The sequence below is a fragment of the Puntigrus tetrazona genome, chromosome 21 (assembly GCF_018831695.1).
Source record: "Puntigrus tetrazona isolate hp1 chromosome 21, ASM1883169v1, whole genome shotgun sequence".
In the NCBI taxonomy this organism is placed as follows: Eukaryota; Metazoa; Chordata; class Actinopteri; order Cypriniformes; family Cyprinidae; genus Puntigrus; species Puntigrus tetrazona.
This window is the reverse complement of record NC_056719.1, coordinates 4,730,388-4,757,623: the sequence shown is the minus strand read 5'-3', so window position 1 is coordinate 4,757,623 and position 27,236 is coordinate 4,730,388. Positions and strand designations below refer to the sequence as shown.

The following is a 27,236-nucleotide window of genomic DNA, read 5'->3' as shown; positions in this document are numbered from 1 at the left end:
TAGTTAAAGTGTAGTAGGCTAACAGTGTTTTTGTTGTTGTTGTTTTGGCACGTCGTTTTTTCATTCGTTTAACCACAGTTTACACCATGGTTAGTCTATGGTCAGTGTAGCAACACCATGGTTATACTGTATATATCATGATTTAACCATATTAACCATGTTTTGTTTTGATTTTTTGTGTGGTTGTAGTAAGGGTTCATTTTTGTAAGGGAGCTGTCACACATGGAATGCAAATTTATGTTTATTAATTTCAGAATGACATGGAATGTACCTTTAATTGTACATTTTACAGTAATGTTACATAAAATGTTATTATACATGTATTATATAGGCCTATTACTCATTGAATCCCATTTTCCCATCATGTTTATCCCCAAAAACAAACAGTTTGTCCTGTATTTACAACACTAAGCTAATCATCTATAGATCATCTCCGTTGCACATATTTTCAGATGCACTTTTGAGCCCAGTCTGCTGTTCTGTCCTCTGTATGGGGTTTGATTAATGTTCTCACCAGGAGGTCTCTGCTTGTTTTTTTTCTACACTTAATTTTTTCAAGGAAGTGTTTGATTGTGTTTGCATACAAAGAATATTATAAAAGCCAGTAGGAGTTTACCTGATGTGATTTCGTGTTAATGTATAATGTGCTCAATGTAACGGAAGACAAACAAAGAAAGCATTACTAATTAAATAACCAATTCACTCATCCACTTTTTTTTTCCATCAACATAGTTTTGAAAATGTTCCCCAGTCAATGCAGGTCATCTTCCAGTCTTTGGTTATCCAAAGTATGAGTGTGTCCATCAAAAATAAAGCATACTGGAAAAGTGTTCTTAACTGAATTTGTATGAATACAATATTGAATCAATTGAATAAATTGCTCAATTTTACTTGTTTAAAAATAATAAGTATTTGGTTGTAAATATAAGGTTTTTTTGGTTTTTTTTTAGTTACATCAATCTGAACCAATCAACAGTCTACATGCAGGAAATGTTTAGCTTCTTAAAAGGATGTGCTGTTGAATTGCTTTTTCAGAATGCTGTTGATCCAGCGGATGTGTCTTTCGGAGAGAAAGGTGTACACAGTTGGTTTCCTGGGATTACCACATTCTTTCGACCCCGATACCACTCCAACTATGCTTTTCTTACATTCCAGAGGTCCACCGGAATCTCCCTGAAAAAAGAACACAAGGTGCTTCTTCCTTCAGACGGGCAAAAGGATGATTTCAAAGAGCCCAACCAGCAACAAATCAAAAACCAAAATATATCATACCCAACAGGTGCCTGTCTTTTCTTGCTTGCCTCCTGCGCACAGCATGTCTTTGGTGATCACAGGATTTCCCTTGTAGTAGAGGTTGCACCGGTCTCTGTGCATCACTGACACCTCTAACATTTGCAGTTTATCAGAAGGTTCCTGGCTGTTAGAATCAGTAGTTCCCCATCCCGTCACAACACAAGTTGTTCCGGTTGGAACATCTTTTACCTTTTAAGGGAGTTTTTTGGGTTTTGCTTTCACTTTTTTGTTTAGCTACAGAACAAAAGGCAACGCACAAAAGCATACCGTGAGAAGAGTCATACACTCACCGTGTCTGAACAACAAGCGCACCCAGTTCATCCTTACCTTAATAAGCATGATATCATCTTGTTTAGTTCTTGCATTGTATGTATTGGGGTACTTGTAACCGAGGATGCCAACACGCTGAGTGCCTTTACTCAGAGACAGAGATCCTGTGAGAACTGTCACAGATTTCTCGGGTTTTCTGAAATTGAAAACTGAATTAAGTGTGCTTAGGTGCTGATACTTTATAGTGAGCAACTTCAGCTAATGAACTGAGAGCTTAGCATTACAAAGTGGGGGGAGGAGGGGTGTCTCAGCCAAGTTAAATTGCAAACAAATAAATAAAATATTAATTAAAATAATCCCAAAACAAAAAAATCTATTTAAATATTATTTTTTTCCCTAAATGATTACATTATGCTGCTCATAGGTTTTAAGCAAATAAATACATAAATATAAAGTACAAAGAATTAAATATATAAATATAAACAAATCAATAAAGATTAATTACAAATGTAAATAAATAAATTAAATATCTGCAATTAAATAACAATTGTATTTAAATTTGTATTTATTTTAGTGAAAGAATACCATTATTTCAATAGAAATACACAATATCAGCTCTTGCTATGGGAAAAAAGCATAAAAAGACTAATATTAGTACAAAACATATGAATGATCTTATTTGTAGATTTACATCTCCTTTTTTAAAGATTCTGGTAACATTTTATTTTGATAGTCCATTGCAATTACATGTCAACCAGCAGTCATCTGCTTAATACCTTTAATATTTTAATTCGATGGGCCCACAACAGACAACAAACTGTCTATCTGAATGGTATATCTTTGCGAGTATATATCAAGTTCATATGTATTCAACTAAGCACAATCCTACCTTAACAGTCTACTCTGAGAGTAAGTAAAAATTTAGTAGCATATTAATGAAAATTAGTTGACATGTAGTTACAAAGATACTTAAAGTTACTAGAATCTCTAAAGTGAACTATCAAAGTGTAAATGATTATATTGTACTTCACAAGTTCATTAATATGCTTAAGTGGTTGCCTTACTCTTGACAATATGCTGCGGTTAAAACCCACTGGTCTTTAATCAGGATTCCTCCACACACATGCTTCTGGTCCTTCTGAATGGACACCATCCATGGTTGAAGTTTTTTCACAGCTTTCCCTCCAATAATGGACACCTCAGAACAGGCTGGAACGGAGATTTAAAAGGCGGTTATAGATTTAACAAAACAAACCGATGTGAACTTTTTAATCAAACTCTATGAAAGGAAAATAACAATTACCTGCCACTTTGAAAAAGGTGAACGCCAAGAAGTAATACGCGATCAAATATCCGCAGACATCCATCATGCTGTCTGTTTTCTCAGTGTGTTGCCTTAGACATCCAACAACGTCAAATATAAGAGCGCTGAGGAAATCACCGCTTTTTAATGCAAGTTTTGTGGTCAGAGCAACATCAAAAGGTGTGTGTGTGTGTGTGTGTGTGGGAGTGTTTGCACGCATTGTGATGCATCTGTTCCTGCACATTTAAAAAAGTTCACGTGTAGTTTCATTCCTCTATATGAAGAATATAAACCAACAGACAAATGCAATTATTTTACAATAAAAATAAAAAAGTGCATTCTGTGGCAGTCTATCAATTAATAATGCAAAAACATTTCACCCATAGCTCAACTTACATGAACAGAAAGGCACTAACACAATTCTATTGGACAATCAATGGACAGCTTATCTCTAAAGACTTCCTTAATAAGGGATTGTATTTTACTGTAGGACAAGCTTTTCTGCAGTAATTGATGCTGCTTTACATCAAATAACAAACAGAGCACACTGCAGCATCATTAGATTCTTTCTAAATGTTTTCCTGCTCTAAGTCTAAGAGGGGATCTCTGTGACAAGAGTTCAGACATGTGTCTTTAAACAGAAGTCTTGTCGGGGGACGTGTAGCCCTCACCGAGAGATTGATGTGAAGCTAAAGTGACTAACAGTTTTTCACACCTTCAGAAGCAAAGCAGGAGCTTCAAAGCAACATGCACGATTGCAGTCTCCTGCTGCGCCAACCATACAAATGTGTGAATCACAGCTGGAGAGTCAAATGAAGAGGTTTTTATTGAGCTTCATGCCAAGACAGAAGGCAAAAGATCTATAGAGCAGAAAAAAAAACGCATTTATAAAAATGATTTATTTGAAAATGAGAATATTTTACTTTCTTTGACATTTACAAACATAAAGCGCTTTAACAAGCTCCTAGAGCAGGAAATATGTTTTTTAAAGAGTGAGCATAACAAGTCAAAAAAAAAAAAAAGGAAAACGATCAAATATTTAATATAATATAGTCCAATTATTTTAAATATTGGCATCGTGCATCATTGCTCTTACTAATTAATTTCCACAGATCAAAGAAGAACCTTTTTAATCCAATACAGAGTGAAGAAGTGCACAGTTCCTCTCAGCACACTAACACAGTGTTGGATGTGGGATTAATTCCCCAAAACTGACAGGAGATCCTCGGGGGCTGTCAATGTTATTCGGGCCCCATTTTCTGTCTGTCATAACATAACCGCTGGCAACAGTTATTGCCTCCATTACAAAGGCATCATCGGATTGGATGGATTTCAAAATCGGCTAAAAGTTTCATCAGGGATGAGAGGTTATTAGAGCCAAGTAATGGGACTTTAATCTCAAGTAAACAGAATTGATCTTAATTAGCACCCGCAACACACACGATTCGCTATCACACAGAAATCTCTTTAAAGAGATTCTTGAGATTGATGTTCCAGGATTTCCCACATGGTTTTGTTGTTGACAGATCTAACAATCGATGAATGCCTTTCAAAACTTTGTTGCGCAGATTTCTAAAGTGCGCCGCACAGACGCTACCGTTAAAGTGAGGAACATGCTTCAAGTAATTTCTGTTGCTCTATTTAGGTTTGAATTCCTCACGAACTGAAATAATAACGTAAAGTCTCAACCAATTAGCCAACTATGTAACTATTGATCCAGACTGAGGGATGTTCTCCATTCATAAACTCTCAATGATTCTTGTAAAGCCATTAAAAGATCTATGAGAGTAGAAGATTGTTTTTTTCGCGCATTTCCTGGTTTCATAGCTGCGTCAGTGGACACATATTTAGCGCATTACAACTCATAAGGCCATAGTTTGTGCATTTCAGCTTGTTAAACTGTCTGTGCTCATGCCTTGGCAGAGTACGTCTGAATAAACAGGCAGCTTCAAATAAATGCCCTTGATGTAAACCATGCGATGTCTTTTTCATTAAGGAATTCTTGTGCTTGAAGGCATAATTACAGAGCTCAAGCACCTACAGAGTATTTATTCATGAATGTGGAAATCCAAGGGGCTTTATCTAATTCATGCCTTTCACATGACATCCATTACTTATGAACCCGAGATCTTTAAAAAATCACCAGGGTATTTATTTATATGTTTGTATATTTATTTATTGAACCTAAAGTGTTTTCCTTTCCTTCCTAAAGGACGTTTGTAAATGGTTTGTAGAGAGTCAGTTATCCAGCTCACGGGTCTTCTCACAGAACGTTTCATTTCATGCCTCAGGGGACTTGTAGTCCATCCAAAAATGAAAATTTAGTTCATTTACTCATCCTCGTGTTGTTCCAAACCTCTCTGACTTTCTTCCTTCTGTGGAACACAAAAGAAAATATCTGAATGAATGTTTTATCCCTCTTTGTCCACACAAAGAAAGTCAAAGGCGCCCAGTATTGGACTTTAAATGGACTTTAAACGTCTGGTATTTATAACTATAATGAATGCATAAAATCCTGTGTAAAATATTTTGTTTTGAATGTATTTTGTTTTACACGGATTTAATAAAACAGAACATAGCGAAAGAATAAGAGCAAATTAGTTGCTCTGTGTTCAGTCAATGAAAGACATATCTGCTATATAGACAGTATGTCACAATGGCTTTAAGCAAATCTTTACTTTTCATAGTTATTTTTGCCATGTAATTAGCGATATCATATTTCATAAAGTTCTATCTAGCCTGTCATGGTTTTCAAATGTGATGACACATCCAAGTGAGTCTGCGTTTCAGTAAATAAGATTTACTCACTTGTTAAACAAATACAGTTAGAGATCAAGTGCTAATGTGTAGCCCAGAAAGGCCCTTGTTTGCTTCATTTAGAAATTGGTTTCCTTTGGGAAATACAGTGACAGAATGGTTTATCAATCGACTAAATATAAAAAGTACGGATGTGGCACAGAGCAGCTAGCTACCTGTGACAAGTCTGTGACTCATCCATCAGTCAGCCTGAAGCAAACAACAAAGTCAATTACACCTTAAGCATCAAATCAAACCTAACTGAAAACTGCAGAGCATTCTTTGCACTTTTTGGTTGAATGGGGAATATTCAGATGACTGAAAAAGCAACCCCATCTCACCCCATCTTTTACTGGATGGATACAAATTCATATCACCTCACTTGTACAAATTCATAAAAATGTTTACGAGTTGCAAATTCATTTGAATTGTACGAATAACCTGCACCTAACCCCCGACCCTAGACCCGGCTGTCTCTGGTCTTTTGACAAAGCATACAAAACTGTACGAAAGAAGTCGTACGAATTCATACGGATGAGCCACCTCATAAAATATAGTGAGAATGGGATTGAAAAACTCGGTATGACAAAAACATGTGAATATTTGAACGTGCATGTACAACGAAAGTGCAGTGTCACTTCAAATTTGTATGACATTTGCTTTCCTTTTGATTTATTTATTTTTACTTTTTTTTGGTTTGCTCATGCTTTATCTTGCCAAGGGCACCAAGAGGACCGCGACTGGCGCCCCCATATAAACAATAGTTGCATGACTCCCTGGGAAAGACCTGCTTTTCCAGTTCCAGAACTTTCCTGAAACCAGCTGGTCTCGCATATGGTCTGAAATCCTATGCATAAATTGAAATAATTTATGCATTAAAAAATGCTTGGTTGGTTATTTATGATTACCTCAGCTTTTCCTGCAAATAAACTCTGCTCAATAAAAAAACAAACAAACAAACAACCAAAAAAAAAAAAAAAAAAACAAGTGAACATGTTGCATTTGAATGTTGAGCACAACAAAAGGTCACATTAATGCACAACATACTTTTCCATTTAGTTTCCTTCTTACTCCATTTGAGCTTGTCATGTTTAATGAAACATTCAGCAACAGATATTTATTTTGGTCTTTCTTGTATATAGTGACATTGGGAAATCTTCCCAGTCACACCTGAACTGTCTGACATAGGTTTGAACTCACAACATAACAAACACACACACACACACACACACACACACACACACACACACTCAAGCTTGTGCTCAGCTTTGAAAACATGAAATGATGCAGTGAATGACAACAGAATCATTCAATAGGACAGAGGAAATGCTCTGGGGAAACAAGAACGCCACGCTGCACCCTGAGCTATTCATGTCCCCTTGTTTATACCATAAGGAGATCTGACAAATTATTCCTATGAGCACAAATACAAGCTGCTGTGGAGACTGATTAATGACTGATCGTTGGATTTCAACATTCTAGATATGCACTCAGATTAATATAAGTCTTGGCAAGAGTATTGTTTGACAACGGCTTAAGTCAATAATTTCCTAATATGAAAAAAAATATTTTAGACTTTCAGAATTGTATTACTTTTTTTTTTCTTTCCAGATTCACGAAAGGAAAGGAAACGTTTCAGCTGTCCTTGCCTGAAAGCTAAAGAACTATGCTTAAACCTCTAGCACAAGCTATTTAATAGTAAAGCATAAATGCGAAATTGGTTATCTTTGCTGTTAAATACAGCACCTGCTTGAGAAATATGAATTTCCAGAACTACTGTATAGTTTTTATGGGTGCCATAAACGGGTTGCCGTTTATGAGTGCCCTGTACCCAAATACGTGCGTCCAAATACTAATTGAAAAACTTATATCATAAAATGCTTGTAGCTAAATAAATAAAAAGTATTTTGGGCCACATTCCAATTTCATTTCCTTTATCCAAATCCTGGACTTGCACCTCCAAAATGAAAAGCCAAGCTGCGCCACTGGCACAGAAGCGAAAAATTGAGCCTGTTCTATGTTATGAAGAGTCTGATTCAAACTGACCTTTGAAGTTGTCACAATACCTGACGTAATATGGTTGCCAAGAAACTATTTTGCTAGGCAGGCTGCTAGTCTCATTATTTAAGAATGGACAAGAGTGGAACGTCTTAGTTCAGCGTTTACTAGACTTTCATATCTCTGCTGTTTCAAATGCATAATTTAACTTGAGCTATGGAACAGCTGACTCTCAGTCTTATGGCGTAAAAATGTTGATGTAGAATTTTAGGATTTTACAGTAAACATGTTTTTCAAAATCAAACAAGTTTACTGCGTGTTAACCAGATCCAATCATAAATCCCACAGGCACCGCAAAGCTTCATTAAACAGGTTCTGTACACCATCGCAAGCTGATGACAAGGATTTGTTGAGGGGCAGAGATCACTTAAATCTGAGCAGCTTATGTTCAAAACAACCTTCAAAATTAGTTTTATTTGTTGTTGTTTTTTTATTAACAAAGGCAACATGAAAAAAAACATGCCTTTTGAAGGTGCCTGGTGCTAATAAACATAAACCTCAAGCCAAGGGGGTATGATTTTACCAGTCTGGTCTCGTATCTGTCAGTGTATTTTGATCATTATGAGATCATTTCTTTAAAGTGAGATAAATGACACTAAACTGAGTAAGAACAGAGGAAAACGTTCAGCATGTCAATTAAGAAATAGCTGACCTCTGTCATACTGAAGATGAATCATTTCACAAATTAAAGCACTTTATGTGCAAATATGCATCTTAAATATGCAAGTACTTCAATTTCGGTATGCTATGTATATAAAACATGAGACAACCTTTATGAAACAGCACGAATTTATGACAAATTATAATTATATAATTTGCCTAATTATATCCTAAATGCTACCCTCATTACACTCCCCTCTTTGCGGTTTTAAGTAATTGTGTTCACTTGATTAGCACAAGCTATTAAGAAGAATAAAATGGACCTTTGTTATTTTAAACTCAATTAGAAACATCTCACATAGCTACTCCTATAATTTGGCCAACTGAATTCAAAACCTATAATAGCCATTAAGAAAATTCTGTCCTTGACAATTAACCCCGTCTCCTCTATCTGCTCAAGTAATGCTTCAAAACTCAAAACGGTGCAAGTCTTTTAGATGTTAATTGTAGAATTTATCCACTTCTTCACTCTATTCAACTATTCGGAGCACCGCATTACAGGGAGCACCGCTGTCCGTGCTGCGTAAAAGCGCAAGCCATCCAATCCATTAACACTTGGCTCTATAAAAACACAGCGAGCTGTCAGTGCGCGTGAAGCTACGCACGGGAAACAGATTTGTGCGATGAATATTGCTAAAATGCCGCTAATAGCCTCCATTAGTGCGATGTATTTAAATGGATTAAAAAGATAGCACCGCTCCAATGAGCGCGCAAAGATGATTTTGTTCGCGGAAACCTAAAATGGCATTGACGGACAAGTGGAGACGAGAGAAGTTGGAATGATAAGATTCAGGACTGAGTAACACGACCAGCATGGGGAAAATACTTTAAAAAACGAGCGATGCAGAAGACTTCCGAGATGCAAGACGAGCGCACCGACTACGCGTCTGGAAGTCTCCCGTTAAGTGAATACAACGCGAGCTTCGCGGCGAACAGGACTAACATCTCGTGGGGCGACTTTCAAGACCTCGCCGATCTGGATAAGCCTGATTTCATGGGAGACGGATCCGCGGTCCTTAGAATAATCATCTCCATCATTTACTCGGTCGTGTGCGCGCTGGGTTTAATCGGCAACATCCTCGTCCTGTATCTCATGAAGTCCAAACAAGCATGGAAGAAGTCTTCCATCAACTTCTTCGTGACCAGTTTGGCGGTCACGGACTTTCAGTTTGTTTTGACGCTTCCGTTTTGGGCTGTGGAGAACGCTATGGATTTCACCTGGCTGTTTGGGAAGGCGATGTGTAAGATAGTTTCTTATGTCACGGCCACGAACATGTACGCCAGCGTGTTTTTCCTTACGGCTATGAGCGTGGCGAGATACTGCTCCGTGGCTTCGGCGTTAAAAAGCAGGAGGCGCCGGGTGCGTTTCCCCGCGCAGTGGATGACTATAGTCATTTGGATCGCAGCGGTTGGCGCCGCTCTGCCCAACGCGATATTTTCAACGACCGCCACGGTATCCAACGAGGAACTGTGCCTGGTGAAATTTCCAGACCGGAGTGGGGACGCGCAATTTTGGCTGGGTTTATACCACGCGCAAAAAGTACTTCTGGGATTCCTCATTCCGTTCGGAATAATCACCGTCTGTTACCTGCTTCTCCTGCGCTTCATAACTAACAAAAACGTGAACACCACCAGCGCCAAGAGGCGATCTAAAGTGACTAAATCGGTGACTATCGTCGTTTTGTCTTTTTTCCTGTGCTGGCTGCCGAACCAGGCGTTGACAGCGTGGGGAATCCTAATAAAACTCAACGTAGTGCACTTCAGTTACGAGTATTACACCACGCAGGTGTATATTTTTCCTGTCACGGTATGTTTGGCGCATTCAAACAGTTGTCTCAATCCCATTCTTTATTGTTTGATGAGAAGGGAATTCAGAAAAGCGTTGAAAAAGCTGTTTTGGCAAATCACTTCGCCTTCTGTGACGAACATGAGACCGTTTACCGCCTCCACGAAGCCCGAACAAGACGAGCACGGTCCCGCGTTGATTCCACTCGGTCCCGCTGAGCCCGCGCTTATTTTTTATCCTCCCGGGGCTGTCATGTACAACGGCAGAAACGACCTTCTGCCTAACAGCACATAACGACTTCTCGCTGGCGGTGTTTCTCAAGACAAAGTGGCTAATAACTAATTATTGGTTTGTAGTAGCCTGTACGGTTTTTTTGCTCCGCTAACAGAAATACTTCTGAGAAACAAATGCGTGGAGTACAAAAATGTTTTGATTAAACCGGAGAACCCTGCACAGACAGCAAGGTCCAAAGACAAGGTCAGGGCTAAGATAAAACAGTCCATGTGACATCAGTGGCTCAACTTTAAAGCTACGAGAATACTTTTTTTTAAGTAAAAAAGGACTTTATCAAATCTCCGCAGTTTTGGAGCACACCACGACTCACGCGTGCTTTCCAGTGTAAACAAAACTGATCGCTTTGATTATGTTGGGGAAAGCGCGCATGCGTCGTGGTACTCCCCAAAATGGCGGAAGGCGGTTAATGAGTAAATTTAGAAGAATTGTTAAATGATTTTTGTTGTCTTTGCACATAAAAAGCATTCTTGTTTTGCATAATTGAAATCGAGCCACAGGTGTCACGGGAATGTGTTTACTACATTTTTGGGTGTGGGAATATTTGGGTTGCCTTGCTGTCTGTGGGGTCAGAGAGCTCTCAGATTTGACCAAAAAATATCTTAATTTGATGAACGTAGGTCTTATGGGTTTGTTACTGCATAAGGGTGACTAATTAATAACAGAAATGTCACTTTTCACCTTTTCACTAGTAAGAAAGTCTTTACAAGCGGGAGGAAAGAGCTCCAGGCGAAATGACACAAACGTTGCTCCCTTTTTAACTTCAACTCTGTACTACTAATAATCTAATCTGGGACTGAAAGAAAAGCTTTGTACAAACGAGTATCCAGTATTAAATTTGACAGACTATATTTACAGAGCATAATGTGGATTAAAGACTGAGTCACTTTGTAATGTAGCAGTTGTAATCATATAATTTAGTAATGTAGCCTATCAGTTGGTTTATAAATAAATTGTATTTTATTTATTTAATTTCATTATTATTGTTTTTTTAATAAATGAAAGCATTAACAACACCAGATATTAATCTATTAATTCACAGTAAGGCACGAGTATGTATTTTTGATCAACTATTGCCCAAACAAGCCATTACAATGCTAATAAACATCATCTTACAGCTACTTACATCAGCCAGTGATAGGTAGCAGGTTTTTTTTTTTTTTTTACGTACTATGAAAAAAATCAGCCAATATACTAGCCTGACAAGATCTGATGGCTAAGACCAGCAAAACCCTTTTCTTAAGTGATCATTAGAAAGGTGTGTTATTATTATAGGCATATATGTGAACTGTGACTTTGTACACTTGGTCAGTTATTTATGTTTGACTTAATGGATTTGTCAGACTTCATCATTTGTCCTTCTAATTAAACCTAATATATATATATATATATATATATATATATATATATACTATATATATATATATATATATATATATATATATATATATATATATGAACATGTTATATACTATATATGAAATAATTATTAAGCCAAAACATTTCACATCTAAGGCACAGCTCTATGCCAACAGTTCACTGATTATCACTGAAATAAATCTGATATGTCTGAATCAAGTCATTGTTTCGTTTAAAGTGAGTTTGGTAGACATAATATGCATTCCCTCAAAAACAATTCACCTTAAAAGAGAAATAACCATTGCATAAAGAAAACATCCAAACCTTCCAATTTTCTCAACTCTTCTTTGACTACATATAATCTTTCTTTCAACCTTCACTGATGATGAAGGTTATTATTTTAGTGAATTGGAGTGCACAGAGAAAGATTTCAATCAAACAATCAACCAGAACAATACCCACAGAATGTGTTTTTTCCTTTCTGATTTCTGCTCTGTGAATAGAGGAGATGAACCATATGAAATAGAGAAAGTGTATTTATTTGAGGCTTAATATGTACATCACATAAAGAGAGCAATAAAGAGGCAGCCAAGTAGGGATACTGTTGAGGCAGAGAGGACCACAACGATCACACTGCCTGCTAGATTGACCAGGGCTCCAAGACCAGCTCCCACTATGACCTGAGCCAGCTGCACCATGCAGGTAAGAGCTGCGCAGTCCATGCCAGTGCCACGGCCCTCCAGAGCTGGTTCATCGCTGCGCAATTTCCTCTGCTCCTGTGTTAAAAGAGACACTTTGCATGAAAAAAGCCATAATCCTAAAAAGGACATAAAACGTCAAAAAACATCTATACAGCACTGCAAAAAGAAAATCACTAGAGATTTGAAGTATCTCATAATGAACTGTGGATTCTAGGAAGCCTCGAAAAGAGCATTGTATGCTCTTTGATAGTTCTAAGAAAGCATGTTTATAAATGTCCAAGCTAATTTAAATTTCTTTGAACCAAAGATTTAAAATGCAAGTAACATGCATAGCAATTTCAGGGAAGGATTTAGATTTACAATTGCATTTTCTGTTTCCTTGCAACTTCATTAATGCCTCAGACGTCTCAGACTCTACAAAGCAATACAATGATCTATATCAGAGTTTTATGTATTTACTTATTTGGTAAGTGGAATTTAGAACATTTTGCATTAGATGAAATGACTAAATTTAGTCAAAACTAATTTACTTTTTTAAAAAGATACAACTGCAATCAAGCTTGGTTTAAGCACTCCATTTCACAGCGTTGTTGCTGTATAAATGTATTAATTTCTTTCGAAAAAGTATATCTTCTTGTTTAAAACTGTATACAACTTTCAATATACCATTTAAAGAGGTCAAGCAATTTCATAGATTTATTGATGTATAAAACTGAGATAATTGTGGTATAAAAACATTTTGTAAGTTTCAGATCTCAAACTTTCTCGTTAGTCTTATAACAGATTATATTAAGGCCAGTCTGCCTTAACAGCTTGTGGGACGTGTCTCTTTATGACATAATTCTAAAAACCGCCTGCTTCATACTAAACATCATTGCCTGCTTCTGCACCCCCCACCGAATCACACACATAGCAGTTAAATGACATACATGATATTTAATATTTGAAAATATACTTTATTTTTAATAAGTCATTAAAAACTTGGTCCTTTGTTCAAGCCATTTTACTGCAAATGTGTAAAAAAAAAAAAAGGCACAGTTCGGAAGTGCACTTCTACAATCTACATCTACAATCCTCCATGGCTATTCAGATCAAGAGTATTACTTCTAAATCATGTTTTGTGAGACAATATTTTATTCACAATAGAACATAGATAATATAACAAATGTTTAATCTGAATAATTTTACACTCATCTACTAAATTAGCTCATTTCAAATGTAATGCTTGCTACAGGTCTCACAATAGTTGGCACGGGGAAACAAAGGGCTGAAAAAGGCAAAATATTTTGAAAAGACTCATCTGGGAGAACATCTAGCAACTAATTAAGTTAATTGACATCAGGTCTGTAACATAAAAGGAGTGTCTTGGAGAGGAAGAGTCTTTAATCTGTGAATCTGTGAAATCTGTGAAAGAGTGCATAAAAAACATGTGGGCCAAGGCTAATTTAAAATGTTATCAGTGTTTAGTTCAAAAGCAAGCATCTCTGATGGTACAGGAGTGCGTAAGTGCATACTGTATGGGCAGTTTGCATGCTTTGTAAGGCATTATGAAAGCTGAAAGGTATAGAAGGCAACATATGCTCCCCTCCAGATGACATCTATTTCAGGGAAAGCCTTGTGTACTTCAGCAGGATAATGCAAAACCACATACAGCAGCTATTACAAAAGCATGGCTTCATAGTAGAAAAGTTTGAGTGCTGAATTGGCCTGACTGCTGTCCAAATCTTTCACCTACAGCGAACATTTGGTCCATCAATAAAACAGATATGCCAAAGACAACCACAAGCTCTTCAAAAGCTGGAAACCTATATCAGGCAAGAACGGGACTCATAACCTTAATACCCAGACGTCTTCAAACTGTTTTGAAAAGAAGAGGAGATGCTACTCTAAGGTAAACATTTGATACCTATTTGGTAAACATTTTAAGACCTGTTCCCCTATTTTGAGACCTCTAACAGTAAATAATGGTTCAAATGAGGTAATTATGTGCAGAAAATTTTTATATTTTATTAGTTTTAATTTTCTTAAAATTTAAAACATGTTCCAACATTTCAGGAATGTGGGTTGGAAAAATCTTGAAAACATTATGAGTAGACCTCAGAGAATAGTACAAAACTGCAGTTCATGACCCCTTTAAAAATGTCCTGTTGTATTACTGACCTCTTCAGCCTTGTGGTACTCCGAGATGAGGTTAAATGGGATGGTGTAGAGAGTGCTAGACATAACTCCAAACACAGTACAGAGTGTCAGCGTGGCCACAATGTTTGGAAACAGGCCGATCAGACCGGTTCCCAAACCAAACATAAAGTAGCCGAGGAAGTACAGTCCCTTTAGGCCAATATATGGCAGGAGAAGCCTCTGCACATCTGGAAGGACACATATGGAAATCATTTAAGCAGATTGCAATGATAGCCTTCAATACAGAACAAAAAGCAAATCGGATGAATAGCAAACACAGATTAGCTGATCAGAAGCATTAATTTCACTGATAAAACTTCTTCCCTGATAAAACCCCCTGAAAACCCCTTTTCAGTGACACATTAGAATGACAGGATGTTGAATAGGACTGTGAGTTTCTCCTCAAAACAGGCTAATAACTCTGAAAAAGTGTATTATCCAATTTTAACCCTGAACTAACTTGGTAGGGCCATGTATTATCAAACTATAATTGAACAGTCTTCTTTTGTCTGGTTAAATAAAGTCAAGAAGAATGAACAGCGGCATAGTTCAATATTACTCACATGAATAGAGTGCAGAGGATACAGCGTTGATGCACAGGCCCCAGCAGCCTATTTCAACCCCTCTCTCATATGTCGCATATGAGGTGGAATTGTGTTCTGCATAGGGGTTCCCCTTATATACAATCTAGAGATGAAAGCACAGATCCCAGGGATGTTACATAAGATAACACATGTGACAAGATGATCTTTTGGTCAAATGGGGTAAAACATCAAGTACAGAGCCAAATAACCTCTTCAAGGGTGTCTCTGCTTGCATTATGCTACTCAGTGAAGTACAAGAACCACAAGGCTTTTTCCATTCAGATGCCACATAAAAATTCAAAGGGACACCTGGGACACAGTGGGTTGGTTTTAAAACCAGTGAGAATTTTATAAGTCTTACCTCAAATTAGCCTTTGATAAGGTTCACATGCACACGTGAGTCATACTTTTTATTCAAAACCTCAGGTCATAAGGTTTATACAATTCCTTTATTGACCCTCAGCTTTCAAAGATTTCTTCAAGCTTTTGTTACTGCTATCATAGTGAAGATTGAATCATATTCTCATGCAGCATGTCTATTCACTGCATTAGTGGTGAAATGGCCAATCATTACCCTGAACATTTTTCAACATTGTTGATGTCAACTTTACACAGACCGCCTACAAGTAGACTCACTCATTTATCTCAATTCAACACTAACCAAACTAGTTGTGTGAGGGAAAATAAGATAAAGAAACTGCTATCATTTAAACACAGCTCAAAGCATCTATTGATCTCCTTTAAGGTTCATATCTTTGTGGAGTACTACAATGAAATTGAATAGCTTGGTAAATTAATAAAGATGAATGAGTTATTAGATATGACAACTTTTCAGAATATAAGAAAATACGTTAAGCTATACTTTTGGCAGTCTGGTTTCTTTCACATAAATATGTTTGTCTGCATATTGCAATGAGGAGTCAGAAGCAGATGGATCCATTTGCAGTGTTACTACTTGCAGAGTAGTAGAGAAGCTGGGGTCAATTGGCAGCTGAGTACAGCACAGAGAATCAGCAATCAGGTTAAACAGGATCAAAATCAGCAAACACAATCAGAAGGCCAAGAGACAGAGAATCATAAGAGGTCATACAGTCCAGGATCATACAAGGCAGGATGAAACAGTAGGTAAACCCTCAGAAATGTCAGACAAGGCTAAACAAGACTTTGTGAATACTGAGTCCGGGTACAGCTTATAAAGGGAAAGAAATGAGACACACCTGGCAGTGATTAGTCCTAGGTACGGGGGCTGGCAAATGTAGTCCGAATGATGGTTAGTACTCGGGTGATGGTGCCCTCTGTTGGTGATTAGAGAGAGCCACAAATGTCTGACTTGTGACACAACCCCCTCCTGTCCCTTCAGTGGCTACTGAAGTGAGAACGATCTGGACGCCAAGGACTTTCTACGTGGTCTTGGTGCTGGTGTGTTAGGGTGGTATAGATGAAAATCAGTCATTAGTGTGGGATCAAGGATGTCCTGGGAGTTAACACAGAATCTCTTCTAAGGACCATACCCCTCCCAGTAAATGAGGTATTGAATCACCCTGCCTCAGCAATATGAATCTAGGATCTCTCGCACTTGAAAGGCCTCTTCGCCATCAGTGACAATGGGAGGGGGGTTTCCTTCATGGCCTCCACCTGGTACCTCTCTCCTCTCAGACCAGCAGTGGGCATAAGCAAAGAGATATGAAAAGTGGGTGAGATACAATAATTAGAGGGTAAAGCCAAATGGGAGAACACATTGGAAAGGGGTTAGACCAGTTGCTGGTTTCCAGCGTGAATTTTAACATATTTGGCCCATATCAGGATAGCAGCTTCAGTCTGACTGGTTGTTGTGGTAGTATGAGTAGAGGAAGCATGTCAGTTCTTGGTTCACACTCTCTACCTGGCCGTTGGATTCAGGATGGTATCCTGAGGTGAGGCTGACATTGTTCAGTTTTAAGCAGAAAGCTTTGCAGACATTAGAGATTAACTGAGGTTCCAGGTCTATGTCCAAAGTCTATGGCAATGTGCATCCATGGTCATTGAGGAGTGGGTAGAGGCTGTAAAAGACCTGCTGGTTGGTGATAGGATGACTTGGAGATGTTACATGTGTTGCCATTCTGGATGAATTAAGTTACGTCAGACTGTAATGATGCCTAACAGAAATGATTGGTGACTAGTTGGATGGTTGTTTTAATACCTGGATGCCCGGCACTAGGAGAATCATGGACCCACTGCACCACTCTCAAGCAAAGATTTGAAGGTATGCACGTTCAATCTGCGGGGCATTCGAGAGGAGCTGGTAGGGCTCAGTTGAGTGCAGAAAGGGCTCAGTAGTTGTTGGTGTAGGAAGATGGTCGAACTGTCGAGAGAGAGCATGGGCTTTGCCATTCTTGGATCCTGGTCATTAAGTTATCTTCAAGTCAAAGCGTGAGAAGAAAAGGGACCATCTAGCTTGTCTGGAGATATATGATATATTTGAAATTGCAATGATCTGTTAAAACAACAAATGGCAGTTTTGTCCCCTCAACCAGTGCCACCTCTCCTCAAACATGGATTTCATGGCTCATGGGAATAATTTAGGTGGATAGCCGTGATGCTGAGAGAGCACAGCTCTGATACCTGTGGCAGAAGCATCTACTTCTACCGTGAATTCCAAATCTGGATCAGGATAGTGCAGAATAGAGGCTGATGTGAAACATTCCTTTAACTGCTGGAAGGATTGTTTACTGGCTGTTGTCTAGTTCAGACGCTGTCTACCACTTTGACGAAGTTAGTGGTGTGGAGACAATAGTGAAGTTGCGTATCAGACATCTGTAGAAGTTTGCAAAGCCTATGGAGGAATTTTAGCTCTTTAACAGTGGTGGCCAGTTGAGCACAGATTGCACTTTCTTATCATCCATAGTAACCCCTTCCAAACTGATAATGTAGCCTAGGAATGAAATCTGCATTTGATGGAACTCCCATTTCTGAATTTTGGCGTAGAGCTGATGATCACTTATCTGCTGGAGAACTGCCCTGATGTGTTGTACATGGGACTTGAGGGAATCTGAATAAATCAATATTTCGTCGATGTAGACAATGACCCATTGATTCAGCATGTCTTGGTAGACGTCATTGATGAAAGCCAATGCAATTGGCATAACCCGATATTGTTGAAAAAGCGGTCTTCCACTCTCGGGTATAAATGAGGTTGTAGGTGCTATGCAAATACAGTTTGGAGAAGTATTTGGCGGTGCATAACTGTTCAAGGGTGGCTGGCACCAGGAGCAATGGCTAACAAAACGTAATAGTTATGTTGTTGAGGGAACGATAACCAGTACAGAGTCAGATACCTCCATCCTTTTCCTTTCCATTTTGATGGTACAATGAAGTTCTTAGTTAACTCCTTCTCAGTGTATGCCTTCACAGCTTTAGACTACTTCTCCAGCCAGGGAAAGCCAAGAATGACAGGATTCTGGGATGATTAGATGGCAAAAATCCTAATGAGTTTGATGTGCAAAAAGCCGGTCTGAAGTGGTATTTCGGGAAGAAAATACTTGATCTTTCCTGTACCCAGAGGTTGCCCATCTAGTGCTGCCACTGCCACCCGGGATTCACATGTAATGAGCATTCGCAAAGGAGAAATAAATAAAATTCTCTACCACATCAGAGTCTATCACAGCAACCATGTCAATCCTCCTCTCCTCATTACTCAGAATGACAGGAATTCCAAAGGAATTAGAATAACAGAATTCCGAACTCACTGCAGTGGAGTTCTGCATGTGGAACAATTGGGACAGGAAGCTCTCAGATGCTCAGCTTGACTGCAGTATAGGCACAGGTGACTGCAGATCTATTTCTCCTTAATGTAAAGTGAGTGACACCAATCTGCATTGGTTCAGGTTCATGTTGAATCGGGGTGGCAGAATTAGATGAGGGGAGATGACGAATACGTCAAGAACGCATCAGGTTATTGATACAGATAGTCAGCTCCATAGTTGTCGGTTAATGAAGAGGTAACATTGTAACAGGAAACCCTGACATTTCTCATATTTGTCAGAGAGCGATAACCGTGTGTTGGAGTGAGCGTCACAATCAGGATAAACAGGGTCAGAATCAACAAACACAATCAGAAGGACAGGCGGCAGAGAATCACAAGAAGTCAGACATTCCTGGATCATACACGGCAGAATCAAACAGTAGGTAAACGATCAAATATATCAGAAGGGGCTAAGCAAGACTTTATGAATACTTAGTGAGTCCAGGCACAACTTATAAAGGTAAAGAAATGAGGCACACCTGGCAGTGATTAATCCTAGGTATGAGATGTTTGGGAAATGTAGTCCAAACTCTGGTGCTGGTGACCTCCAGTGGCAATCAAAAGAGCCACAGAGGCCTGACTTGTGACACAGTTTTATTTCACAAGGACAGTAAATTACCAAAAAGTCAGTGAAGACATCAAAAACCTAAATTATCATGGTTTTCACAAAAATATATTTTCCCAAAAAAATTACCACAAGAATTGCTTCTTCTGCACCAATTGAGCATATTAGAAAGATTCCAAAAATTATCTGAGAACTGGAATAGTGTCTGCTGTGTCAGCTTCGTCTTCACAGAAGTAAATATTTCAGCAGTTCTTTTAAATTGTAATAATATTTCACAATATTACTATGTTTTTGATCAAATACATGAGCATTATTGAGCATAAGAGCCTGCTTTTTAAAAAACATTACAAAATCTTACCAGCTCCAAACTTTTGGACCATACTCTTTAAAATGTAGTAATGACTAATAAAGACTAAACATTATGATTTTACACCCAAGAATATATCAAATGGTTGCCTAGTAGTTTTACAGTCAGACGATAGGTCAGGGATTTCAATGGAAGGCATTAGAGTGTGATGCTCTAACATTATAGGTGTCAGCATGTGTATTTAACAGCAGTTTTAGGCCCTCTCTTTAAATGATAGAGATGTGCAAACGAAGCACAACTAGAAAAATCTAATTCTTTCACATTCCTTTTTCACCCACCTGCCCCATGAAGTCAGTGAAGAAGAGCATGTTGCACAGGAAGGCCGTCCAGCCTAGCAGATGACACACACACAGACAGCGGTAATGGCTGGGCATACTAATCATAGCTGACAGTAGAGATTTCAGGGTCATTCTCTTCTGCACCTGAAACACAGTTATGCACACAGGCTAATAATATCTACTGAAAGGTTCAAAAGCTTAAAGCCATTACCAAAGAATACTGAAAGTAGATGGTGCATTTACCAAACCAAGGATTATTCAGATTTACATTTTGATTACATTTTTGATTTCTACAAAATCTTATGAACATATGGCAACTTGTAAAATATGTACGATTTAGCAAAACATAAAATATGTATGAATAGCAGTGATATCAGGCAGAAAATTACATATAACCTTAAGATATTAGAATAATATATGCATGGAGCACATTTATTATTACTACTGTTTTACTGTTTTATTTATTAGTGTTTTCAAACGATTTATCGCATGTTAAAAAAAAGTTTATTTGCCTTGTGCATATAATGTATTTATAAATACACGTACAGTATCTATTATAAATTTATATATTCATATTTTTATATTTTATATAAAAAATAGTCTGTTGTACTGATTTAGTGTTTAAACAATCTCATGCATGAAATGCAACTGATGTTTTCCATAATTTGAATACAAATTCCCTCAGGTATATACACACTACTCCCTGTGTTTCATTGGAGACCTTTATCAGCCTAATTAAGCCAGTGTTTATCCTTCAGCCTGTGAAACATGGCTCCCATCACTATATTTACAAGAACTAAATGTTCTGAACATTTTGTCCAAGAACAGAGTTTAGTGGAGTAGAACTCTTTCTCAGGGACAGGTGGCAGATTATGAGAGGTTTGTCACAGGTTAATGATTGCAAGACACAGGATTACTGTGATTTACTGTTCCTTTTTCCTCAGCGGCATTAACAATTCAATATGAACATTAAGTAAAAAGTATAGTTTGATCAAAGTTTGTTCAAAGTGGCTGCTGTTATGTGTATAAAACTATTTTTTAAACCTTTATTTTGATTACATACAGACTTATATCATTAGTATCCATAATATCGGTTGTTAATATTTGCCGTTAAGCTGACATGATCAAATGCTATGATTAAACTGATATAAGGCAGCACAATGCAGACCAAAAAAACGCAACTCTGAACAGAACAGGGAAAGCATTTTACAGATCTAAAAACGAGCTGCATTGAAGCATTATTGCTAAATTCATATTAAGTAGACTAGCATGACAAATTGCAATCTGGGTTAAGGACCACAGAAGAGGTTTAAAAAAGCATGCCTTATTTTTATGACTTAAAAAAGGCGTTTAGAAATCTTGTGTTGTTCCAAACACATAAGGCCTGTGTTTATCTTCGGAACACAAATTAATATATTTTTGATGAAATCAGAAACCATCTGATCCTCCGTAGACAGCAATAGAAATGAAAGGATGATCCGAAGATTAACAAGGTTTTATGGGTTTGTGACATCAGATATTTCATGAGTAATTATATGACAAAAAACATTTGTGGGGGTAAACTAACCCTTTAAATGTTCAAAGGATTATTATTATTTATTATTTGTGCAATTAATGATAAATAATGTTAATTTTATTTAATTATTTAATTTAAGAATTTAATAGTAATATTTATTACTAACACATAATTTCTTTATTTTATTTTATTTTATTTATTTTTTTCCTCCTCTCTCTCTCTCTCTCTCTCAGTCTCAAATACAACTGTAAAACCGCAGCACTTTTTTTTTTCAAATAAATAAAATAATATGTGAACTGTGTACATTTCTCACACTTCATAATTAAGTCACACACAATAGCCATAATAAGTAATTATAACATCAGCACTTCACCACAAGTTGCATTATTTGTTGCATTTCTAACAAACGGAAAAAGCATGCGCTCATTTTCATTATCAACCAAACGAGGAATTGTTTCTGTGAAAGGCATCAGTATCCAGCCTAATTAAAGCTCACAAAGGCTGATGCTCCGAGGTTTGAAACAGGTCATTAAAATGTGAGGGGGAAACTGGGTGCAGACTGAAGCCAAGAATAAAATCCACATGAAAGGGATTCAAGGTAACACAAATGACCAACCTCGCTGCTAGGCTGCTTGGCACTGGGCGTGACTGCATTGGCTTCACTCAGGGCAGAGAATGAGCGCTGTCTCATTTCAGGCAGAGGAGGTGGCTCTTTGTGTACTGCTCCATAGAGGTTATGATGCGGCTCTTCCAGGAGCAGCGAGGTAGATGGACAAGAGTCTGAACTGTGATCTTTCATCAGTGATTTCTCCGGGATGCTGAAAAGGTGCGTGGTGAGAAAAATGCCCCAGGTCAATGATGAGAAAAAATAGATAACTTGGTATTCTGAACCCAGTACGACACCAAGCGCAGAGTGACCCCAGTCCATGGCTCCAATCAAGTATCCACAGGCTCCACCTAGACCTGCAAGGAAGCACAGCGGATTGCTTTGAAAAATCTGACTCGGAAAATCAAAAACAATTGAAAGTATCACTGGGATGTGCTCTGTTTGTAAAAACCAAAATGCTTCTTCAAAAGTAAGAAGCAGCGCTAAAAGAACTCCAACATGTGTTCTTGTTTTAGGAGGGAAGTGTATTAGATCTAGTATCACATCTAACTTCTCTTTACAACAGAAACAAAACAGGTTATGGCAGTTTATTTACCAAGAACAAACTTTTGTTAAAACACTTGTGATAAAGCTATTGACAGAAAAAAGTAACACTTTGTTTTGTGCAAAAAAAAAATCTGAAGTATACCCAAATATAGATGAAACATGTGACTATTGCAGTGCATTAAAGAAATATTTTTGTGGATCATGTACTAAATTGAGACAATTCTGGTCTTCAATATTTGAAATTTTACACATTGCATTTAATTTAAGAATTCAACCTAACCCAATTATGGCTTTTGTTACAGGTAACGACATTCACATAACCAAAGGGGAAGAAAAGGCCTTGACATCTTGCAACAGTAACAGCTAAAAGAATTATTTTAGAGTGGAAATCACCAGTGCCACCTAAACTATGGCTTAGTGATATAATGTTTTTTTCTAAAAACTGAAAAAATAAAATATTTTCTCAGAGGATCAACCAGAACATTTTACAAAGCATGAAATTCTTTAATAATCCATATTGAGACGAACATACTCCTCCAACCCACTCACTCCCTTTATTCCCTCTCTTTTTTGTTTGTATGTCTTGTTTTGTTTTGCTGTTTTTATTTCTTTTTTGTTGTGGGTAGAAAAATACTTTAGAAAAGGTACTTTCAATGTACCTTGTTCTGATAAAATTACTGGCTTGTTTCATGTTGGCGTCAAAAAATGACTAATTTTAATGAGTGCACTCTTTCTTTTGAGGGATAATAACTTTATATACATATGCATTATGCATTTTCAGATTAAAAACTTTGCAAGATGTTTACACTCACTTACACACTGCATGAATGAATTAAGGTTGTGCTTTTTATTTTCTTTTTTTTTTTACCTAAACCTCACTTCAGCTTACAACCCTCACAATGATGATCGACCTTGTACTAAGCAATGGTTTCATTAATATATGACAATACTGACAAAAAGCTATTGTTAGATATTACGCAATACTATTTTTTAAATATGATTTTTTTAAATCACCTAAATCACCTTTTTTTAATGCACTACGTTTGAAAAGTGTTGGGTCTGTGCTCACAAGGCTGCATTCATATAAATAACGTATGTAAAATATTATTATAATTTAAAGTTAATGCTAAACTTAATACTCAGCATCCATTATTCTGGTCTTCGGTGTCACACAAAGCATCAAGAAACATTTTATATTATCATTGTTAAAAATGATTTTGCTAATTCAGTAATTTCCAAGCTACAGTCTGAGGACAGGAGGCCTTTGAGGGTGAGCAATTAGTGATTAATTATAAAATGGATATTCGCTCTTGTCATTATATATTACATTTCAGGGCATGTTTTGCCTTATTCTGTCCGTAAAAGTAGACCAAAATCAAAACAAACAAACAAAAACAAATTCTGTGTGGAAAGGTATGCACGATTACACACAAACACACTCGCACACCCACCTCTGAGCCACAGTTGTGATCCAGTCATGTGGCTCTGAAGCTCTCAGCTCCAACCCATGATCGCACCACATGACTGGGCCTGTTTGGATTAGGATGCCCTGAGCGCACACAGACCCCTCGGTGCCTGAGCACCACGAGCAGACCGGCACAAAAGTTTTACTCTCAAGACGTTCTTACAAGTTTTTGTGGTGCTATTTTTCTTAGATGGCAACAGAATGATTTATATAGGCAGGATCTGGAATATAAAACATCTAAATATATTCACTTCATTTGATTCATTAATTGCAGTAATGTACAATGTATTTGAAAGCCTTTCTGCATTTGTGGAAGTCTGCATTTGTTTTCACACGAGACTCAAAGAACACGTGTCTCTAGTAGCCTGACTAACATGCTGTTTTCACTCTTTCTTTCTGAAGAGATTAAGACTGCGATATCTTAGGATGGCTTTTTTCCTTTTCAGGTCATGGAAGTTCATGCGTGACATTGATGAAACACACGGGGGGGGAGGAAATCCTCCAAAGATATCAAGAATTTGACCAATAAACTACTCAGAATGTAGGAGAGTATAAAACACACATGAAAGCAGGTGTTTTCTGATGTCTTGTTAACGCAACCAAATCCTCAAAAGGCATTACCGCTTCCATACAGACAAGCAGGATCTTTGGTTTCATCACCAGAGCACCCTACCGACCGGTGTTACAGCCGGTGAAAAAGAAAACGAGCCGTTGCCATAGTGTCAACCAATTTCACACAAGTACTCGGAAGCTTTCAAAAATGCTTCTACGACAAACAGTATAAACTAAATGCTGCCAGATTCACTGCAGAATGATGTGTAATGTACCGGTTCCTGTAGCGGTAATTGCAGAGAAGCATGTGCATCTTAAAAATGACACGTCAAGAAAATAACGGGGCTTCCTAAAGAACTGACAGCAAAATAGCAAAAATAAAAATACATATCAGAAATGCAGCACCCATAAAAGTACCTGAAAACATATCCACACACCTAATGTATGGAATTCAATGATGCTTTGATTTAATAAGTGCAAAAAGCAATCATTTCTATGAATTATATTGCCAAGGAAATACATAAATCCAATAACCGCTGAAGTCTACACCAGTACAAAATGGTTAATAGTGTTACAGGCACATTTACTGGCTCACTCATTGTTGCTTCTTACCTGTGAGTAAGGCATGATAATGAAGCCCTCTCTCCTTATCCCGATGAGAACACACATCAAACAAATAGGCTTTAATGGGCCCATCAATGAAGTCCGCCGCAAAGTCAAACAACACCACTCCAAACATGACCACTACGATCGCCCATGTCCTTTTAACATTTCTGTCCTCTAGTATAGCTGGAGGAGAGAAACAATGCTTGTTTTAATCCAAATGCAACAGTTTAATTAAACTAAATCATGCTTAGTTTCATCAAAACCACACGCTAATAAATACTATTGAATATAACTTTTGAAATGTCAGGTCTTTGCTCAGAAGACAAAAGTGCAAAAACGCATTAATAAAAAAATGAAGATTAGTTTTTTCTTCCAGTTATGTTCATACATTCTTTTGTAGCCTATTGTACTGCACATCTAAAAAACAAACAAACTAATAACTAACTAAAAAAAGTGTGATATTCCCCAAAACATCTAATTGCAGTATTAAAATCAAGTTTTCTTTAGTATTTTAAATGTGCATGCTTTGTAAATTTACCAGTACTCTTTATTGCAAATGTCTACAATTCTAGAACTTTAATAGTAGTATTTAATAGGGAATATACTAGGAATAGATTCCTATAATGCTGCAAAAGAAAATCCATGCGTTGTCCAGCTGTGCTATATTTCACATGACTCATATCTCCCTTGGTCATTTAAAAAGCTATTTGATCAAATGCAGAAAAACACAGTAGGAGAGAAAACCAATTGTAACCTATTTTTGTAGAAATTCCTATATCAGCTTAGCATTCTTTCCAGGCTCATTATTTCCTAACAGGCTTTTTAATAGTCAAGACCGAGCAAATACAACTGGTTAACTCTTTTTATAACTGCATTGCCAAACTGCAGACCTTTAACTGACAGCCTTCATGACCTGGACAGATCCGTAATTTTCTTAAACTGTACCTACCTGATGTGACCGCATCTCCATTTAAAAATAAAGTCAGGCCAACTAACATCATAATCCCGAGCAAGAGTATGTACGGTCGCCTTCGGCCCCATGGGGACCTACAGTAGTCGCTTGACGAGCCGATGACAGGCTGTAGGATAAAACCCAAAACAGGGCTGATAAGCCACACCAGGCTGTACAGGCGCCTGGGGAGTCCAACGCTCAGCAACACTGGCGTGACAAATGCTGCCTCGACGGCATAGCAGAATTCCCTTCCAAACATGACCATGCCATGCATGATAAGCCTTCCTCTGGTGCGCTTCGGAGGCTCCACCGCTCCAAACACAGCTGGTTCCATGCAATCCAAATAGTCCTCTTTTGGTCCCGAGTCCACCGGGTAGTGCTCCATGGATGCGAGCGGGCTGTCCGGTGCGGAAAACCTGCAAGGCTGGTCCTCGGTTAGGAGAGTCATGGTTGTCAGTCTTGAAACTCTTAATACCTACTGCATAGCGGAGCGATAAAGCTCAAAACTAGTATTTACAATGTCAGCTGAGCCGAGAAGAAAAGGAGGTGGTGGTCTGGTCGGGATCAAGGAAGTAAGGCTCGCTTTTTTTTTTTCTTGTTTTTGTTGCCAAAGGCCACTGGTGGAGTCAGTTGTAAGCACGTGATGAAGATTATGAGCTGTGAATGTTCTCCCTCCAACTGGTTTAGAGCAGGATAGAAGTTCAGAACCAAACATTTCTTGT

General features: G+C 37.8%; 3 protein-coding genes across 3 annotated transcripts; 1 reads left to right on the top strand and 2 right to left on the bottom strand.

The window, feature by feature from the left end:
* Positions 1-223: 223 nt before the first annotated feature.
* On the bottom strand, positions 224-2,998 carry LOC122326163 (granzyme K-like). The gene is given in 5 exon segments (XM_043220879.1): positions 224-1,173; positions 1,273-1,527; positions 1,621-1,759; positions 2,628-2,772; positions 2,867-2,998. Coding segments are annotated over 5 exon segments (777 nt in total). The 5' UTR covers positions 2,934-2,998; the 3' UTR covers positions 224-1,002.
* Positions 2,999-7,561: 4,563 nt separating this feature from the next.
* Positions 7,562-11,831, top strand: rxfp3 (relaxin family peptide receptor 3). The gene has a single exon (XM_043220892.1). It carries the CDS (start codon positions 9,222-9,224, stop codon positions 10,458-10,460), a length of 1,239 nt encoding a protein of 412 aa, XP_043076827.1. The 5' UTR covers positions 7,562-9,221; the 3' UTR covers positions 10,461-11,831.
* A 526-nt stretch (positions 11,832-12,357) lies between these two features.
* On the bottom strand, positions 12,358-27,015 carry slc45a2 (solute carrier family 45 member 2). The gene is made up of 7 exons (XM_043221907.1): positions 26,512-27,015; positions 25,569-25,745; positions 22,403-22,749; positions 20,271-20,414; positions 15,259-15,382; positions 14,678-14,883; positions 12,358-12,592 (listed from the first exon to the last, which is right to left on the bottom strand). Exons 1-7 carry the CDS (start codon positions 26,960-26,962, stop codon positions 12,377-12,379), a joined length of 1,665 nt encoding a protein of 554 aa, XP_043077842.1. The 5' UTR covers positions 26,963-27,015; the 3' UTR covers positions 12,358-12,376.
* Positions 27,016-27,236: the final 221 nt, after the last annotated feature.